The following is a 16,242-nucleotide window of genomic DNA, read 5'->3' as shown; positions in this document are numbered from 1 at the left end:
TTGTATAATTTGAGAGTAACAAGAGTTTCGCAATAATAAAAGACATTAGGCAATAGGATTGAAGTGGAGCCGGTCATGCGAAGATCGAGTTGCTGGATTTCACGCTTCCACGCTGCATGGAGAAAGATTCTGAGATAACCCTTACCAAAATCATGCTGGAAGCCAGAAATAACGGTTAAGGATTGAAGCGGATGGCATTTTAAGGATAAGAGAACGACATAGGCGAAATCGCGAAAACTGGGAAAATCAGGATGATATGTTTCATCGAAGTGGAGTAACAGCTTCTTTAGTTGGAAGAAAGGAAAGGATGTGAATTAGAACAGTGTCAGGAAGAGACTCGATCGTCGTCGTGGATGACTAGCCGGAACACTTATTCTTCTTTTGAACACAGGACATCTTGGCGCCTGTTTTTGAATTTACTCTCTTGAGTTGCTATTTTTGAATTTGTTTCAACAACTCAAAGAAGAATATATATATATATATATAGGACACTCAATTTTCAAATAATGAGAGCAGTTAAATATTTGACTAAATACATGGTACGTAGATAAGGTTTGTTTTTTATTTTTTTAGTTATTTAGTTGCTAAAAAATCAGTAATTATATGTTTAATTTTTTATCTATTTTTAAATGATTGTTTTTTTATATAGTATAAATTTTTAACTGGTTATTTATCAAAAAAACATATTACTCCAATGGTTTTTTTTTTGTTACAACTCCAATGGTTTTTTAATTTTGCATAAATATATTTATGCAAAATTAAATATTTGCTGAGATATATATCTCAACAAATATTTGCTTATATGCTTATATTCTTCAAACAGATTTTTTTGTTTTCTTTCAATTTAGATATACATCTTTCAACAAACTTTTTTTACACGATCTCTCAACAAACTAATCAACTATAAAAAAAAAAATCAAAAACAAAAAAAAACTATAAAAATAAATCTCTCAATAAACTACATGTATTACTTTGATCATTTTCACTAAATATTTTATTTTATAATTATTTTTTGGTATATTTAATTAATGAATAATTTAATTGTATCATAGTTTATTTCCATGCATTTAATATTTTTTATTATTCCCGAATTCTCAATATTTTGTCACTTTCAAATTTTATTATATTTTTTTGTTAAAAAATAAATTTATTTTTCTTTCAAATTAGGCATAAATATTTCAACATACATTTTATTTTCATTTCTACTTTTCAAAACTGGTTCTTTTCTTCTATTATATATAAAAATTTCAACAAACTATAGGTATCATATGTCCACTTAATATTCACTTAATTGTTAATTATTTTTTGGTGAAATAAATTAATGTTTAACTTTAATATTTTATAATCTTGCTTAACGTGGCCTTGTTAGTTGTTTGGTAGGAGAGAAAAAAGAAGAGAGAAATAAAAACACATAAATCAATGTATATACTTGGACTAACTTTAATACTATCAAACCTACTAAATTACCCTAAATATTCTTAATAAGATTTATAATTTTTTATTAAAAACATACACGGGACCATTATTTATCACCGAAACATAAAAAATTGAATAAATTAATTTATAAGAAAAAACACAATAATTCCACTTATATTTTAACAATATTATATAACAATTTTTTAATTATTTAATTCAAACAAATTTTTCTACCTTAATATAATGACAAACTTATATATCGAATAAATTAAATATACCCATATTTAAACTAGCCAACCATAAAAATAAGATGTTTTCTCTTCCGACCCCCGTGATTCTTTTATACCCCAATATTCCAAGTTTGTCCTTGCAGAAAAATTCGGTTCGCATAAACTGAATTTTTTCTAGTGCAAATTCAGAGTAAATTTCGGTTTCTAGAAACTCGAATTTTGTTTTCAAGGTGAAAAAAATTCAGTTTCTAGAAACCAATTTTTTTTTGCAAGGGGAAAATTGAAAATTAAAGGGGTATAAAAGAAACATGGGATGAGAAAACATCTAAAAATAAATCTTTGGGCCGAAACCCATTTAAAGCTTAGGGCTTGAAGAATTGAAACAAAACGAGCCTAAAACGGCAGATTTAATCCTAAAACGACAGGCGATTTTCTAGGGTTTAAAGAAAGGGTTGATTGAAAAAACACTGACGTTGGTTCTCATTCAATTTTGACATTCATTCATTTTCACAATGGGATTCTGGGGTAATTCTTCTATCATCCTTCTCAACATTCTCTATTTTCATTTTGATTCTAACTCTTAAGTTTTGTGTTTCTATGTGAAAATTTCAGCGTTTCTTTAATCACTTATTTGTGTTTTTGTGCTTATTAGGAATTGAAGTTAAACCTGGCAAACCGGTTCCTTATCATACTGATAACGTGCAAGGAAAACTTCACGTCACTCAGGTTCGTTCCATTAACTTATTTCTTGTAATTGATTTTCAAACTATCGGAACTTGTTGATAATATATACATTTTTTTTTTTGTGTGGTAACTACCACTTGAGTTTGAAGTTTATTTGCATGGAATGTTGATGTGTTTTCTTGATGTTAAATAGAGTTCAAAATGATTCATTATATAATCTAGATTTATTTCTTGTACATCTTTATGTTATACTTTAACTCATAAATAATATTTGGGGTCACAATATGATTCATCATAGGAATAAACCATCAATTTCGTTGTTAAACGTTCACTCTCTAGTTTAGTCCCTAAAATCTGTCATTTTAGTCCTTGCTATTAAGATGTTAGGGATCAAATTGATGGTTCTTTTTATATACTTTAGGGACTAAATTGACAGATTTTAATTAGTTTAGGACTATTTATTATATTTTTAAAAATTTTGGGACTAAATTGAAGAGCGGGTGATAGTTTAGGGACTAAATTGATGGTTTATTATAATATTTTCATTCCCATATAATTATATGTGTATTTACTTGCAATGGCACTTGAGGGGTCTGAAATCTGTTCAATGAGATATATTTTTTTTAGTCAAATAAGGTTTTATCCATAAATTCAAGGCTTTCATTTTGGTCATGTAAAGGATTTAACTGGTTTTGTTTTGGTGATTGTTGTCGTTCATTGGTTTGAAGTTTACTAGGCACTTGGGCTATGATTGTGGAATCATCATCAATTTTCTAGATGTAGTCTTTTTGTCCGTTGTTAAGAATGATTTGTTTTGCTCTAAGTTTAGTTTTTAGATATTGACTTGTACATTTATCATGCTGCATGACTTGTACATCAGCTGATAAGAAAGCTTCATTATAGTGTAGCATTTTCCTTGCTTTGTTGGATTTCAATAAAATATTGGAATTCCTATATAGTATGTATTTATTTGCAATGGCACTCGAGGGATCTGGAGTTGCTAAATTGGTTGTTGGTATACTTAAGTCCGATAAAGTTTTATGGTTACGAATAACTACTCTACTTTATCTTTTCCCATCCTGTAAAATTTCAGGCTACTCTAGGAGATGGTGCACCGTCTGGTAAAAGCATTCTTCAGTGTTCTTCTGGACACAAAAATCCAGTTTATGTGTGTACTTTGCTGCCTAATAAGGTTGAGACGTGCTCTTTGAATCTTAAGTTTGATGAGGAAGACTTGGTGGCATTCTCAGTCATTGGTTCCCGAAGTATCCATCTTTCTGGTTATTTTGTGGCAGATGATGGGGATGACCTAAGGGATGACTATGAATAGTATCCTTTTTGAAGTACTAGCTTTTGTTGGTTTTTTAATTTAGAGTGCTTTCCATAGTTTTGGATTAGACATAGTTATTTTTATGTGTTATCTTATTGAACTCTTACTACAATGCAAAAGTGATTCATTGGGAGAGGACGTGGGAACGGATTCAGAGGAGTCATCTGAATATGATAGTGAAAATGGATACGATGATCATTTTTTTGACGATAGTGATATGGAAATGTACCCATCTTCGCCCGTCCCTAATAGTGGAGGTATTGTGATTTTATCTGTGTTTTCTTCAAGCCATCAAATGATTATACTTGAGTGCTCTTTTCTTATTATTATGTAGTGTTTTCAAACTAATGTTCATGTGATGTGTTTATTTATTTGTTTATTGAAACATATATATTAACTTGGTCAAATATTATCCAATACTTGAATATATGTTGTTTTTTCATGTAAAAACGGGTTCAGAATGATCTCGTTGTGTTACATGCAGATTCATAAATATATGATAACCGAATAACATATATGCTCTTATCCCCATCATACATTTCTCACTTTAATTATAATGATATAGTTTTTATCGCTATACCCACCTCATTGTTTACTCCCACTCATTCCTGGTGCATGAAAATACGAAAGAAAACTGGAAAATACAAATACATGGAAAATATTGTGTGAAATTGTAATGCTTTATAGTCCTCAAGAAATTTTAATTGAAATCAACATGAAAAACACTATATATGATTTGTTTGTTTGTTTACCTGTTTTAAAGTTGTGATTGAGGAAATACCCGATGACAAGCCTGAAAATGGAGATGATCCAGCAAAGCAATCGAAGAAAAAGGAACAGCCAGCTCTCTTGAAAGAGAAAGCCAGCAAAAGTTCTCAGCTTCCAGATGTCCCTAGTGGTGACAATAACCTCGTTCTGGAAAGTGAAGATGAAGATGGTTTCCCAATTTCCACCTCAGAGAAAGCTAAAAAACAAACCAACAAAAAAACTGGGAAATCCAATAAGAAGGAAAAAGATGTTGATCCCTCTGCTAGCTTAAAACGAAAAGGCCAAGCTGTCGAAGAGGATGAGCAGTTGCAAGATGGGTAAGATGCATAACTGTTTACTAACCCATGCCATTTGAATTGATTTTAATCTGACATTTCTCCCTAGTCCCAATCCATCATTTCTCTAGAAAAGGAAAGAAAAAATTGAAAATAAATGATCCAGATACCTTGTCTCTATTTGTGTGTGTTTACATCTAATGTTTCTGATGATGGTTTCAGGAAGAATAAGACAAAGAAAAATAAGATGAAAGATCATGCTAAGGAAGAAATTGCTCATGTAAAGGAGACTAATGTTACTTTGCAAGATGAAAAGCATTCTGAGGGTGAGGAGGTTAAAACTACAACCAACCAGAACAATGTTTCTCATGAAAATGCTGGAGATGATGTAAAACAATCAAATAATGAGTAAGAACCTTCATTGAAAAACTATAGTATCAGTTGCATTGCTCCATTCTCTGTTTTATATTCTTCTCATTATATATTGTGTTGCTAACTATTAGATTTCGTGGTGTTTTTGGCAGAGTCCTCGTTGAGAAGAAAAACAAGAAGAAAAAGAAGAAAAAGATCAACGAGCCTGAAGGAGAAGCTGCTGCTAATGAAATTACCACAACTGTTGAAAATCAGAAGGGTTCCACCTCTGAGAAAAAAGGGAAAGGTCAAACTGAAGCCAAACCATCTAATGTGATTACCTATCCAAATGGGTTGGTTATAGAGGACAGATTTATGGGTAAACCAGATGGCAAAAGAGCTGATCTTGGAAAACAGGTTACACCTCATTGACACAACTTACTAATCAGTAGTTTTGTTTGAGTTCAATTTCTGATGGGAACTCCTTGTTTGATTTTCAGGTCAGTGTTAAATATATTGGCAAGCTAAAAAAAGATGGGAAAATATTTGATTCATGTATCGGAAAAGCACCCTTTAAGTTTCGCCTTGGTATGTATTATATACTGTGTGATGGATTACGTAATTAGGAATTTTTGTTTTTATACATACCTTTATTTTTATTGTTTGTGCAGGTGTAGGACAAGTCATCAAGGGGTGGGATGTTGGCATCAATGGTAATTCATATGAATAAGATTTTGTGTAGTTTTATCAAGTTATTCTTGTTACTTAATGCATTTATCTTTTATTTTCTTCAGGGATGAGGGTTGGGGACAAAAGAAGACTTACAATTCCACCATCTATGGGGTATGAAATCGCCCAATTTCTTACTGTGATTTATTTGATTAATTTGGCTAATGTTTTGTATTGTTTTAGATGCCATTTTCTTTGTTCATGACTTTGATTAGTTTATTCTCATGTTTTGTTCATTGTTCTGCAGATACGGAGACAAACGCGTTGGGCTTATACCACAAAATTCATGGCTTGTATTTGATGTTGAGTTGGTTGGTGTTGGTAACTAACTTCAAAATTTTGCAGTCCTTCAGCTTCTTTATGGTCTGGTCTGGTCCAAAGAGGGTGACAGAAACGTTAACCGCACATCATTCATTTGCCATTTTCTCCGAAGTGGTTTTTCGCTGATTCTGTTAGAGCTGAAATTTTGTAGGAAATTCACAGCTCTATGGAATAAAAAACATGCAATATATGGTTACAATTTCTTCATCCGTACAATGTTGTTGATCATGTGGGGGTGAATTTGATGGAATATTTTTATTAGAAGGTTGAATTATATATTTTTGGTACAATATTTGAAGGTTTTAGATCTCATTTTGAAGTTTTAATTTCATCGCTGAAGAAGAAATTCTCGTCCAGGATGTTTTAATAGGATAGAGTACGAAAAAAACTTATTCCTAATAAAATACTGGTATCAAAGGCCTTTTTTGACTTTTTTAACAAAAAAAAAAAACGTTGAAAAAGTATGTATGGGGAAGTAATTCTAAAATGGACAAAGGAGTAAAAATGAAAAAAGTGATCTACGGTTAATGGTGCATCTTCCATGTAAAATCATTTTCTCTCCTTTTTCCCCCTCTTCTTTTGCACCTTTTTTTTCTTCCGGTGATGTTTTCGACCATTGGCACTCTGTTGTTCAGTGTCAGCTGTGGAACCACCCTATGAAAGAGGAAGAAAAAAACAACAGTAAAGATGGTAATCAAACAAATTTGACTGGATTTTGTATTTGTTGGGTTTAAATGCGTGTTTCCTTGTACATTTACGATGTTTTCTCTCCTGACCACCTTCTTTTTTTTCTATCTTCTGAATTTCCATTTTTGCCCTTGGGGGTACTTTGGTTTGTACGAACTGAATTTTTTTGTCATGCTAAAAAAATTCGGTTAATAAAAACCGAAATTTTGTGTTCCAATTTTTTTTTTTCAAATTTCCTGCATAAATTTAGTATCAGACCCTCAACTTCCACAATTTATTTGGAATACTAAACGATGTCCGATTTGAGTAAACGACCACTCGTTGAAAATCTAAGGGTGTCAAGATCACAGAAAAAAACAGAAACTTTTCTCAAACTTGTAGGTAGATTTTCTCATACTATACTTAATGAAATTTAATAATTCCGGTGTCAATCCTGTAGTAAATTTTGTCTTCTTTACACTAGATTAAAAATCATTAGCATACGACTTATATTCAGAGAGATATGCTAAATTTACCACAGGTAGCTCTACACGAATTTTCACATAAATCTGTCTTATTTTCTTAACATTTATGTTATTTCGGTTTATAGAAACCGAATTTTTTCCATGTTTAAAAATTCCGAATTTTTTCCATGTTTAAAAATTTCGATTTGTGTAAACCGAAATAAGTCGGCCAATTTTTTTCAAACCGCAAGGGATAAAATGAGATTTTTAGGGTATAAAAGAAAGGCGGGGTCGGGAGAGAAAACATCTACATTTATTTGGATTTCATGCGACTCAAAGATCTCTTTCATTCAGATTTTAGAATAGGGTTGTTTGATCGAACGTAACTTGAATGACTTCATATATTGAGCTTCGTTTTTACAAGGATGATAGCCGAAAACCAGTGAACTAGATGCTCGGTTCATATGCCATTAAAGCAACCAGTAAAGATGTTGGCATTAATAGCCATTGTTACAACCGTCTTTGAGATGATTTGAAATTTCTAATTTCTAATATCCAATGGTTGAACAAAAATGATAATTATAAATTTATAAGGTGGCTATTAAGGGCTTGCATTCTTGAATTATTCCATCTTCATTGAGAAGTTGCTCCCAACTGAGAATATCTATATCCAACCAAATGGTATCCACCTACAACACAATACACCAAATAACAGTAAAATCATTTCAGCTATACAAATCGAATAAATATAATGCTTATTTGAAAATTGAAACCCCAAAGAATACCTGCTATACAAAAAAATACTAATAGTAAATGATGGTTCAGAATTATTTGAACTCAAAGTCAATAAAAATGGAGAAACAGATTCAGCAAAGATCTCCATGAAGAACAGAAGAACCGTTAACAACGTTCTTCTCTCCAATGTAATCTTTGATCCTCATCCTCTAAGCCATGAAATCCATTTCTTGTACCATTAACAACCTTCTTATTTCCAATGTTGAGGACAAATGCCATGGAACCTACAGAAATTTAACAAAGTGTTTTGCTTAATTTATAATCACAAATTTTCTGAGCGGAAAAGACATCATAACACTGAAAATGCTTTGGTTCTGGGAATTCAAGGAATTATCTTAGCAGTTCGGAGTTAGGACTTCAAAAAACTGAAAAACAGAATCCAACTGTAAAACCAAACCATACTACACTAAAAAAAACAAACTGTTTCTGAAAGTTCACGAACTGAACTGGTGTTTCAAACACAATTCACCAACAGAATCCGAACTACAAAAATTGAACCACACAAACGGTTGCTCTCACTTATTTTCAAAACAGTTTAGTTTTAACAAACTGTACTTTTTAGTCAAACGGTTGCTACATAGTCTAATTGTAATAACCCGCAAGAAAGAAAAGTATGTGAATGCAGTCCAAAATTAAACAAACTCACTTTTCATGTGAAGGAAACTTAACCTCGGGTTGCTCAACTTGCACACCAAATTGTCCATGACCTACTTCCAATCAAGCCAAAACTTCAATCAAATCAATGGCAATAGACAAAATTATGAATAAAAGTAATGCCAATCAGAAAAGTATTAATAAAATAGCAATAGATAGACAGCAGATAGAAAATTATGTGCTTTAAGAAGTTATAGACTAAAGTTATACACATAATAGAACAACCACATACTTGTAATCTATGAACAGAAATGATAACTCAACGAACTCAATTTTTTAACAAAACATGGAATATCTTTACGTTAACTTCATTCCTAGCTTCATTTAATAGGAACATACAGATGGCTCTATTTCATTAAATTCCATATGCAATTACAATTAATCATCATATTATAGTAGGAAGATAAATTTTAGAAGCCAATTTGACTCAAAATATGTAACAGGGCAGGAAGAACAAGTCCACTCTTTTGTAACCACACCACAAAAAGATGCATGAACAAATGTATAAAAAAGGATGCTTTGACATATATGATAAGGGAGATGAAATAAATAAGCAAAGAAAAAAAAGTTTTTTCACATCACAATTTGAAGATTAGTGATAATAAACACCATTGCTTATAGAGTGGAAATGGAATAGAAGATGAAGGTATTTACTAATCCTTACTTTCATAGCTTACTGCATTAACATAATTGATTGTGACTGCATAACTGTTAAATTAAAACAAATGCAATTAAGTGAAAAAATAATAATCATTACCTATGTACTTTTCAATTGTGCTACTTGACCTGACAACTGATCAAGTAATTTGTGCTTAGTAGGTCGTGCATGTGGGATTGTAACTTGTATTAAAAATCCGCATCATGTTTTATATACAAGAAAAGCAATCTAAAAATATGTTTAACTTGTATTCAGCTTACGTTCCCTACAACATTCATCTCCTCAAAATCTTCCTCGGATGACAAAAGCCCTTCGCTAGGTACATACCCAGCATCTTTCATGAGTTCATTCAACCCATCCATCAAGTGGTAAATCTCACTCGAACGATGGTTGGAAGTGTCCCCAACTAAAAAGAGAGAAGACTCCCTGCCAACATCAACCCAAGCATAACCAGGATCCTTTCTCACACTCAAATCCCTCATACAAGTCCTCACTTCTGCTAGTTTGCTCCAACAACCAGCAGCTGCATACATATTTGCAATCAACACATAATAACCTGAATGAGCAGGCTTCATTTCCAGCAATTTCCCTGCAGCCCATTCCCCCATCACTGTATTTCCATGGATTCGACAAGCTCCTATTAGAGTTGCCCACATTGTTGAAGTCGGCTTGCATGACATCCCTGTAATAATCTCCTTAGCTTTGTCAAGAAGACCAGCCCTTCCAAAGAGATCAACCATGCAAGAATAGTGCTCAATCCTGGGATTTATTCTAAAGACTTCTATCATCTTTCTAAATAGGAATTGCCCTTCCGCTACAAGGCCGGACTGACTACAAGCTATTAGAACTGCAACCATTGCCATATGATCCGGTATAATATTGAACCTGCACATCTCTTCAAATAGTTTTAGAGCCTTTTCTCCATCCCCCCTCCTACCATATCCCATAATCATGGATGTATACGTGACTTTATCTCTCCTACTTAACGAATCAAAGACTTTCCTGGCTTCTAAAACTTTGCCAGATCTTGAATACATCTCCACCAGTGAGTTCCACAATAATAAATGGCCACTAAACTTTTCTTCACGCTTCACCATGTAGCAATGAAACTCTTTACCATGTTGTAGATTTGCTTTTCGAGCGCAAAGGGGAAGGACACTTGCAATGGTCACAAAATTAGGCTCAACACCCTCATATAGCATTTCTCTAAAAAGGAAGGAGACTTCCTCGGCTCGATCCATATGAGCAAATCCAGAAAGCATAGAATTCCATGTGATCAAACCTTTCTCATCCATTTTTCGAAACAACATATACGCATGATATAGGTCTCCACACCTGGAATACATTGTAATTAATGCATTTTTTACGTTGTCAAACACATCAAAACAAGTTCTTATAGCATGACCATGAATCTCCTTTCCCAATTTAACAGCTCTGATGTGTGAACATGCATTTAATCCAACAACCATTGCAACAGAGTCCAAATGAATCGACGCTCTCATTTGAGAAAGAAGCTCAAGAGCCCCCTTGAAATCCTCCTTATGCAAGCACACTCCAGCAATGGTGTTCCATATAATAACATTCATTTCAATACCCTCCTTTTGCATCCGTCCAAATAACCAAAGTGCTTCGTCCCACAAACCCCTATTGGCATAACAACTAATTATAGTATTCCAAGAAACATCATCTCTAACCGGCATATTATCAAACAAATGGCGAGCAACCTCTAACTTCCCAAACCTACCATACATAAAGATCAACGCATTATGCATAAACAAACTCCACTTAATGGAACCATCTTGAATACACTTATGAACCTCCACACCAGTATCATAATCTAATAACTCTCCACAAGCCTTAATCACAGACGGATAAGTATAATCATCGGGTTTAACACCCTTAATCAACATTTTCCTATAAACCGAAATGGCCTCATCAAACAAACAATTTCTAACATACAAAGAAATAACCATATTCCAATGCAAAGGATCCAAACTATTTGAACTCTCAGTAACAATTTGAGCATCACCTAATAAACTAACACTTCCATAAAAATTAACAAGCTTGGAAATCAAGATTGAATTTTTATCAATACCCAGTGAGATAATTTGAGAATGAAGTTGTTTACCTTGTTTCAAAGACTTAAGATTTGTGCAAGCTGATAAAAGATCTCTAATGGGTTGAAAAATAAGATCAAAAGAACCAATTGAAGTTGAATTTGAAGCATGGTGTTGAATGTGAATGAAGGTTTTGAATGCATTTGATAAATGGTTGTGAGTCACAAAATCTTTGAGGGATGCAATGAGAACACCAACCATGGAAGAAGATGGTGATGAATCAGAAGAAATGAGTGGTTTGTGAAAGGGTTTTGTGGGTTTTTGTTTTTGTTTCAATGAATTTGGAATACACTTCTGAAGCTGAGAAGATAATTGGTTTTTAGGTACAAAATAAGTACGCATCTCTGAAGTACCGGCAGGCCATTTTGGTGGAGTACCGGCGGTGGTAGTGGCGGTGCGGCGGTGTTCAGATTGGTGCGGCGACGGTGTTGCTTATCGCTCTCGAGTTTAAGTACTTTAGAAATTTGATTAATCTTTTCTTGGAAAATAATCTTTCAATTTTTTTATTTTTTTTTTCAATTTTGTCCACAAAGTATAAAAATATACTAAATAATTTCAAAATTATTAATAATAATATCTCAAACGATAGTATATATAAACTTTCAATTTAATTGTAGATTTTATAAAATTTATATTCATTAAAATGTTATTAAACAATATAACATTACTCACCGGTATAATTTAATCATTCTATATATATATTGTTAAATTCCAATAATTATATATTGGATGCTTTTGAGTTTTTAGCAAGAGACCTGAAAAAAAATCATATAGAATAATATTGGACACTTTTGATTTTTTAAAAGAATTAATTTTTACATTTAAAAAATATTAACCACACAATTTATTGTTCGTTTGCATTTTATTTATGTGTAATTAATCTCAATTTCAATTTGCTTATAAAAAAAATCTCAATTTCAAAGCAGATATTATTATTTTTAAAAATGTTGGACATTTGCTTTTGGTTTAAAATATAATTTGATTTTTTATTTAATAAAGAACATAATATCACCAAAAAATAAAAATAAAAAGAATTGAAATCTTTTAGGCCGATTCAATATGAATTTTATTTGACTATTTATAATTAAAATATTTTTTCATGTAATAAATTAGATTTGTCACATTAAGACAATTTTTTTTATTTACCTCATGAGCTGATATTTCCTAAAATATTAAACCTACTTTTTTTTTTTTTGTACAAAAGAGGGTCTATGCCCAATATTAAACCTACTTTATCAATATATATAACCAGAGTTTAGAAAATTGATGAAGGATACAAAAAGGAGAAACGAGGACAGAAAATATTGAGGAAGTTGGTAGGTACGCCTTTTACCCTCAAAATTTCTTGCTTGTTGCTTTCTTTTTTTATGTGGTTAGCTTTTGCATGTAAATTTATGGCTTTTGTAACATGAAATAGTTGATCAAGTCGGGATGATACACCACTTGTCAATAACTCTATAACGAATACGAATTTTAGAAAATTCACTTTATACAAGATAACTTTATTTATTATAATTATAATAATTACTTATTATAATTATAAAAAATCACTTTTGGACTCAAAATTTATATCACACAGATCATCCATACAAATTTTTTAAAAATTATTTGATGTGTTATTGAGACCCAGTAAGATTAACGATTTATGAATTTTTATTGAATACTATATTAAATTTTTTTTAAAATTGTATAAATGATTCATATGATATAAACTTTTAATCCAACAACAAATTTTATAAAATTCTTATATTGACAAGTGTTGCACCGTGCACCACTTGATGACATATAGAACCCGCCCGATAAATCATACTTGTACATTTTATCAATGGTTAAATTTAGGGTGAGTTTGACAGATTCACAAATAACCAATAAGAGTCACTTTGTTTTGATTATTCACCGTGATTTTGACAAATTTATGATACCAAACATCACTTATAAATGTACAAAACAAAAAGTGATTTTTTTTTCCCTTATAAATTGGTTATTGAAATTATTAATTGTTATTACTTGGTTGAGTTTTAAGGGCATTCTATGATTAAGCTAATTTGTGAAAGATGTTATTTGTACAATGCAGGTTGAGAAAATGGCAAATCAAAGTAGTAACGATGGTGCACCAAAGGAGACTAGTTTCAACAACAGAAAAGATGAACTCGAAGAGGACAAGCTTACGAGGAAATACAATCTTGTTGAAGAAATGAATTTCTTATTTGTAAGGATTGTAAAGGTCATAGACTTTCCTAATATCCCTAACCTTTATATAGAAGTCAAACTTGGAAACATGAAGGCAACAACCATTTACTCAGAGAGCAAGTTATCATGGAACCAAGTATTTGCTTTCGAAAAAGACAAAATACATGCCGATAACTTAGTTGTTTTGGTGAAGGACAAGACAATGCCTATAAACATGTTCATCGGTCGTGTTCAATTCATTGTTGGTGAAATTCCGACAAGGAGACCGACAGAATCTTCATCGGCACCTCAATGGTATAGGCTAGAAGATCAAACTGGTGCAAACCTTGATAGAGGAGCTCTCATGTTATCTTTATGGTTTGGTACTCAAGCAGATGAGTATTTTCCTCAAGCATGGTGTTCGGATACAACTAGGATAAGTAGCGACGCAATTGCCTATACTCGTTCCAAGGTATATATGTCACCTACCCTTTGGTATCTAAGAGTCAATGTGATTCAAGCTCAAGATTTGTTACTGAGATTTCCTCCTGAGAGTTCAGAAATTTTTGTCCAAGCTGATTTAGGGACCCTGCGTACGAGAACTTGTTTTTCGAAGAATAAGAGTGCAAAACCGTTTTGGAATGAGGATTTGATGTTTGTTGCACAAGAGCCTTTCAATGAAAAACTTGTCCTAAGTATCGTGCAACGGACACCGGCTAATCATGTATGCTTAGGAACATATACGACTAATTTGAAAGACGTGCAAAAGAGAACAAATGATATGCCTGCAGAAAGTTTTTGGTACGACCTTGATCAGCCTGGTATGATTGGGACTGCACCTTATGCGAAGTTTGCAAGTAAGCTTAATGCTAGGATCTCTTTGGATGGTGGTTATCATGTATCGGACGAACCTATCGAATATAGTAGTGACTATAGGCCTTCATCAAAACAACTTTGGAATTCTAGTGTTGGAATTTTAGAGGTTGGAATCCTAAAGGCAACTGATTTGTTGGCAATGAAAATGGGAGGGAGAACCGATGCATATTGTGTGGCAAAATATGGACCGAAATGGGTGCGAACAAGAACAATTGTTGATAGTCTTTCACCAAATTGGAATGAACAATATGTTTGGGAAGTGTACGAGCCATTCACGGTCATTACGATAGCTGTAGTTGACAACAATCAATTAGATAGTGGAAGTAGAGCTAGAGGTACAAGAGATACCATAATGGCGAAGATAAGGATTCGTCTATCAACACTCGAACGAAACAAACTCTATACACATTCTTATCCTCTTATAGGTTTGCACCCTTTTGGAGTTAACAAAATGGGAGAAATCCATTTAGCAGTGAGATTTTCTACTGGAGAGTTTCCTTGGTCATTCAATATGTTTCGATTTTATTCCACCACGCCTTTGATTCCTTCGATGCACTTATTATTACCGTTGTCTCCTAAACAATTCGATAACTTAAGAAATCAAGCCGCTCGTATCATAGAAACGAGTTTAAGCAGAGCGGAACCACCACTTGGGAGAGAGGTTGTGTCTAATATACTTGATATGAGTTCAGATGTATGGAGTATGAGAAAAGGAATAGCAAATTATTGCAGGATCATGAGTCTTACTAGTGATTTTATAGCATTTTGGAAATGGTTAGAAGACATAAAACTTTGGAAGAATTCATTTGAATCATTTCTTTTTATTGTTCAATGCTTGATTTTTGTTTTGTATCCAGAACCAATGTTACCTTTGGCGTGTTTCTATTTTTTCGTAATCGGTTTGAATAATTATCGGAAAAGGCCTGGATATCCTTGTCACATTGATGCAACATTGTCTTGTGTTGATACTGCTACTCAAGATGATTTACAAGAAGAATTTGATTTGGTTCCAACTCAATTCGGAGGAGAACATTTGAGAAGACAGTATGATCAGTTGAGACGGATCGGTAGGAATGTACAAATACAGGCTAATCATTTGGCTAACTTTATAGATAAGCTGCAATCTTTGAGTAGTTGGAGGGATCCAAGAGCTACACTATTGTTTTTGGTATACTGTGTTTTTGGTTTCCTTGTGACATTTTTTGCTCCTTTTAAATTTAGCATGACCATTTGGATTCTCTATTATCTAAGGGCTCCAAGATTTCGAAACGTTTCGATATTTTCTGTCGGGAACTTGTTCGACAGAATGCCCTCCAATGAAGCTTTTATACTGTGATGACATTACATATCTAGAATCTAGAATGGGATGATCTTTCTAGCATTGTTTAGTATAGCTTATATTTCTAAACATTCTTGTTTTTATTGACTTTATTTATCATATATGGTTTTTATTTTGATTACTATTTTTTATTTATTAAAACTAGAATTAGTTAAATTTTATTTATCATTGATTTAATGATTAGATTACAATTAGATTAAAATTGTTTGTCCTTGGTTCGATGATAATTGACGTCATACTTTATAGAGACGTTGGACTTCGAGAGCTGGAAATACTTAATGCTATAACTGAATATGCACTTTAATCAGTATCCAAAACAAATAAATTCATGTTTCTAAAATTCATAACTATATCCAGTTTGACATTAAATTGAATGAAGTAGTATTCTCTATATTGATTT

At 32.5% G+C, this 16,242-nt stretch overlaps 3 protein-coding genes across 3 annotated transcripts; 2 read left to right on the top strand and 1 right to left on the bottom strand.

Annotated features, from left to right (window-relative positions):
* The first annotated feature begins 2,008 nt into the window (after positions 1-2,008).
* LOC123908082 (peptidyl-prolyl cis-trans isomerase FKBP53) lies at positions 2,009-6,394 on the top strand. The gene is made up of 11 exons (XM_045958588.1): positions 2,009-2,171; positions 2,299-2,372; positions 3,424-3,659; positions 3,781-3,917; positions 4,424-4,745; positions 4,926-5,111; positions 5,228-5,471; positions 5,555-5,642; positions 5,726-5,767; positions 5,849-5,897; positions 6,031-6,394. Exons 1-11 carry the CDS (start codon positions 2,159-2,161, stop codon positions 6,110-6,112), a joined length of 1,473 nt encoding a protein of 490 aa, XP_045814544.1. The 5' UTR covers positions 2,009-2,158; the 3' UTR covers positions 6,113-6,394.
* A 1,476-nt stretch (positions 6,395-7,870) lies between these two features.
* Positions 7,871-11,952, bottom strand: LOC123908081 (pentatricopeptide repeat-containing protein At1g71490). The gene is made up of 4 exons (XM_045958587.1): positions 9,441-11,952; positions 8,676-8,736; positions 8,020-8,253; positions 7,871-7,923 (listed from the first exon to the last, which is right to left on the bottom strand). Exon 1 carries the CDS (start codon positions 11,798-11,800, stop codon positions 9,593-9,595), a length of 2,208 nt encoding a protein of 735 aa, XP_045814543.1. The 5' UTR covers positions 11,801-11,952; the 3' UTR covers positions 7,871-7,923; positions 8,020-8,253; positions 8,676-8,736; positions 9,441-9,592.
* A 1,331-nt stretch (positions 11,953-13,283) lies between these two features.
* Positions 13,284-15,839, top strand: LOC123904727 (FT-interacting protein 3-like). Its single transcript, XM_045954354.1, has 2 exons — positions 13,284-13,398; positions 13,513-15,839. Exons 1-2 carry the CDS (start codon positions 13,284-13,286, stop codon positions 15,837-15,839), a joined length of 2,442 nt encoding a protein of 813 aa, XP_045810310.1.
* Positions 15,840-16,242: the final 403 nt, after the last annotated feature.

Source organism: Trifolium pratense, linkage group LG2, assembly GCF_020283565.1.
Source record: "Trifolium pratense cultivar HEN17-A07 linkage group LG2, ARS_RC_1.1, whole genome shotgun sequence".
NCBI lineage: Eukaryota > Viridiplantae > Streptophyta > Magnoliopsida > Fabales > Fabaceae > Trifolium > Trifolium pratense.
Note: the sequence above shows the minus strand (reverse complement) of the source record. Positions and strands in the feature narration are given on the sequence as shown.